This window comes from Melampsora larici-populina, assembly GCF_000204055.1.
Source record: "Melampsora larici-populina 98AG31 unplaced genomic scaffold MELLAscaffold_18, whole genome shotgun sequence".
NCBI lineage: Eukaryota > Fungi > Basidiomycota > Pucciniomycetes > Pucciniales > Melampsoraceae > Melampsora > Melampsora laricis-populina.
This window is the reverse complement of record NW_006768782.1, coordinates 102,973-106,758: the sequence shown is the minus strand read 5'-3', so window position 1 is coordinate 106,758 and position 3,786 is coordinate 102,973. Positions and strand designations below refer to the sequence as shown.

Below are 3,786 nucleotides of genomic sequence, written 5' to 3'. Positions count from 1 at the left end.
AAATCAAATCGAAAGAAATGGAAATGGAAATGGAAACGGATTAGGACAATATGAACCATCTGGTTTTGGTTCTTCTCCTGCTGATTCAATCTTATCTCATCAAACTCAAATCTTAGGTCCTTCAATGATGAAAGATGAAATTAGTTCTTTGATTGGTAGTCCAGTCTTTAATGGTAAATCTGGATCAGTTGAAGGTCATCAAGATTTAAATAATTTAGAATCCAAGTAAGTGATCAGTTTTTGATTTGATTTCATGATAAGGAAATGAAAGATTTCAAAAAATTATTAATCAATAATTTCTTATTGTTTTCTCTTTTGTAGTAATGTAGTTTTGAATGAGAAAAGAAGAAAAAGAAGAGAATCACATAATGCAGTTGAAAGAAGAAGAAGAGAAAATATAAATGATCGAATTTCAGATTTGTTTACACTTTTACCTTCTTGTATGATTGAAGGAGGAAATGGAAATGGAACACTAGAAGAAGGAAGTAGTAATGGTAATCAAGATCAATACGGGAATTCTAATCTGACTTCTTCAAACAATCTTAACAATCCTAAACATAATAAAGGATTCATTTTGACTAAGTTGAGTTTTTGAGTTTCGATTTGATGTTTTTTGGCTTTTTGGCTTATGGGTTTCTTGAGATGATTTTAAGAAAACTAATTTTCATCTTTTTCTGCTGCTTTGTTAGATCTGTGGAGTATATTAAACAACTAAAAGATATGGTCTCACAACATATTCAAGAAAACCATCAATTAAGATTAGAAATTGAATTACTCAAGAACCAAAACCAAAACCAAACTGTTAATTCAAATTCGAAACCTAATGATGTTTTTTTAGTGAATCATAATCCACAACAACAACAACAACAACAACAACCGCATTCATCAAACCAATGGAATCATCATAACCATCATCATCATCATCACCATCATCCTGATGAAGGGTTTATGAATCTTGAATCATAATGAGAAGAAAAAAATTATCTCTTTTTTTTACTTTTGTACATGAAGATACATAACTTTTTTTTTGGTTACTGTTTTTTGTTTTACTTTTCTTTTATATATATATATCAGAAAGAAAGAAATCCAAATGAATGGCCGGTGTACTATTAAGTTTTTTCTTTAGTTTTTCTAGTTTTTTTTTAGTTTTTTCTAGTTTTTTAGGTTTTCCTTTTTTTTTAGTTTTTGTCTCTAAGTAGTAAAGTTTTCATTTTTTTCTGCTTTTTTTCGTTTGAAAGGGGTTAAAGAAAAGATGAAATATGTGTACATAATAATAAGAATATAAGAATAAGAATAATAATGATTTTATATATAAATATATAAAGTTTCTTTTCTGAGCTATTTTTTTGACATTTATTGATACATGACTTTTTTTGATTAAAAACAAAACAAGAAATGGTTTTGGATGATAATTTTTTGCAAAACTTGAAGGAAAAAAAATAGTTGATGAACATCATTATGATTTGATTCAAAAAACTTATACAATAGTCACCGCCAAGAAATTTGCGTCGGGAAGCCCTTCCCGTTGTCAATTCGGGGACGGTGCCCCGATTCAGTATCACGCCCAAGCCATGCAATGGAACAGGTTTGCGATCTACAATCGAACATGATTGGCGCGACTGAATCCCCAGTCCGATTCAGAAACAGTCGGGCTCATCCGATGGAGCTCAGCTCCGATATAAAGCCGCATGAGCGACACCCGACTGATCCTCATTCCGATTCAACCTCGCGAAATGCTGCTTCGACTCAACCCTACGTGCGATGGAATTGTCTCATCGCGTAACTTTCACGCGACGGTCCATCCACCGTCCCGCCCCGATGCAATCCCGGATCCGATACGAGACCGGTCATTTCATTGCGACCCAATCCCATATACATCCGATGCAACATCATTTGCGGAATAACTTCGGATTGATCCTTGCGATCCAATCCCCCCTCCGAAATCATAAAGGCTGCTATATGAAAGAACGTGTAGTTTAAGAGAAAAAACAACACAAAAAGAGGGAAATGAAAAGTAGCAAGAGGTGTTGTTTCATCCAAAGAATCAAGCAATTTGAGATCACAAAAGAAAAGTCATTGATTCTATTGATTCCGAAGAAAAAGAGATTTCTACTTGAAATTCATGAACCCTTACTTGAAAAAAAAGTTTGAAAACGAATTAAATTTCAAAGGGGTTTATTTGAAAAGACATCCGGTTTAAGAGAAAAAGCAAAACAACACAAAAAGAGGGAAATGCATTTCATGCAAGTTGAGATCACAAACGGAAAGTCGTTCATTCTTCTGATTTTGTAGAACACCACAGTCCTAATTGACAATCATGAACCCTTACTTGAAAAAAAGGCCGAAAAGAAATTTCACAATAAAGAAAGAGCATTCTATGGCTCGAAGAGCTTGGAGCTTGAAGCTTGTGTAAGCGTGGAAGAGCTTGGAGCGTCAACCTTTGAGCTTTCAAGCTCGCTCAAAGCTGCTTGAAGTTCGAAGTTCGAGGCTCGAAGCTTGAAGCGCGAAGCTCGAAGCTCGAGGCTCGAAGCTCGAGGCTCGAATGTTTTGTAGATACTGAGATTAAATGGATGAAGTTCGAAGGGGTGGGTAATATTGCAAGTATGGCAGAAATCAACTAGTCATAAAAGCTTTCCTTTACCGAAATATTCTGAAGCTTCACTACTAAGACAATATGAAAGCTTAAATTACAATAACAACGATCTACTGGTCAGCAAGAACCCTTCCTAATGCGATCTTCTCAGATGGTGGTCTCGATGATATGTGGCCAACGTGACTGCGTATTGCATCTAGCAGTATGAGACATTGCATGTTGACTTCATGGGCGTTCTTGGAGTTTTTCAGGCGCTCCACTATCACATTCTGCTAAATGGATCATGATTAGCATCAGGAGCACAATATAATCGAAATTGGTACTCACCAGCCAAGAATGCAGGTTGTCCTGATACAACTTTAGAAGAGGTCTTGTTTCGTTCAAAAATGTTGAGATCTCATGCGTCTGGCTCAGTATTTCTCTGATTGATTGAAGATTTAGGTTCAAGGCCTGACTGCTGGTGGACCCAAACGCGTCTGTGATGCGGCTGAATCTGGAACCTTGAGTCAATTTCCTTTCCATAACGTGAAGGTGGTACCTTGCATCCTCGTTGGCTTTGTTCGTGATATGAATTGTATCAAGGATACTTGTTATAGACCTTGATAGGATACTTAACGAATCACGATGACGGTCGAGGATCCTTTTGGCGCTCTGCATGTCACTGGTAGCTTCCTGACGATTGAACCAGAAGATAAACTGCGTAGTTCATAAGCATCCTGTCAGTCGTTGATATTCTGCTCAAACATCTTGCATTGGCCTTATTCACCTCACGCATGAAGATTTCAAGCTCAGTTTGTCCTTTGCCGTTGAGCTGGCGTGTCATGTCGGAGACCAAATCAATGTTATCCAAAACCTTTGTCAGCAGGCTCACAGTAGCTGATGACTCTGACAAATCCGTGAAAGTCTTCAGGACACCCGATGATTCTCGAAGCGAAAGAAAATCTACAGGTTTGAGAATTGCATGGTTGCTGAGAGACTTCATTGACTCGATGAAGGTGACCGGGGTGTGTTGGATCTTTCGAAGTTCTGTCAAGGCCCGACCTGATTTGATTTGGTCTGTTGCTTCCTTCAGCTGATCAACTTGTGTAGCAAAAGCACTTCTACGAAATCAGGACACATAGTACGCGCAACGTGAGCTATTTTAACAGCTAATCAAGTCCAGCCAGATTCCTTTACTCTGGAAAAAAATACCA

The 3,786-nt window shown here is 37.3% G+C and overlaps 1 protein-coding gene across 1 annotated transcript in view; it reads left to right on the top strand.

Moving 5' to 3' along the window:
* Window positions 1-595, top strand: part of MELLADRAFT_63128 (uncharacterized protein) — a gene marked incomplete at both ends in the record, with an annotated part of 1,499 nt that extends 904 nt beyond the window's left edge. Inside the window, 2 exons of the mRNA XM_007410124.1 lie at window positions 117-225; window positions 322-595. Coding sequence (XP_007410186.1) covers window positions 117-225; window positions 322-595 — 383 coding nt within the window. The remainder of the gene's footprint in view (window positions 1-116; window positions 226-321) is intronic.
* Between the last annotated feature and the right edge of the window lie 3,191 nt (window positions 596-3,786).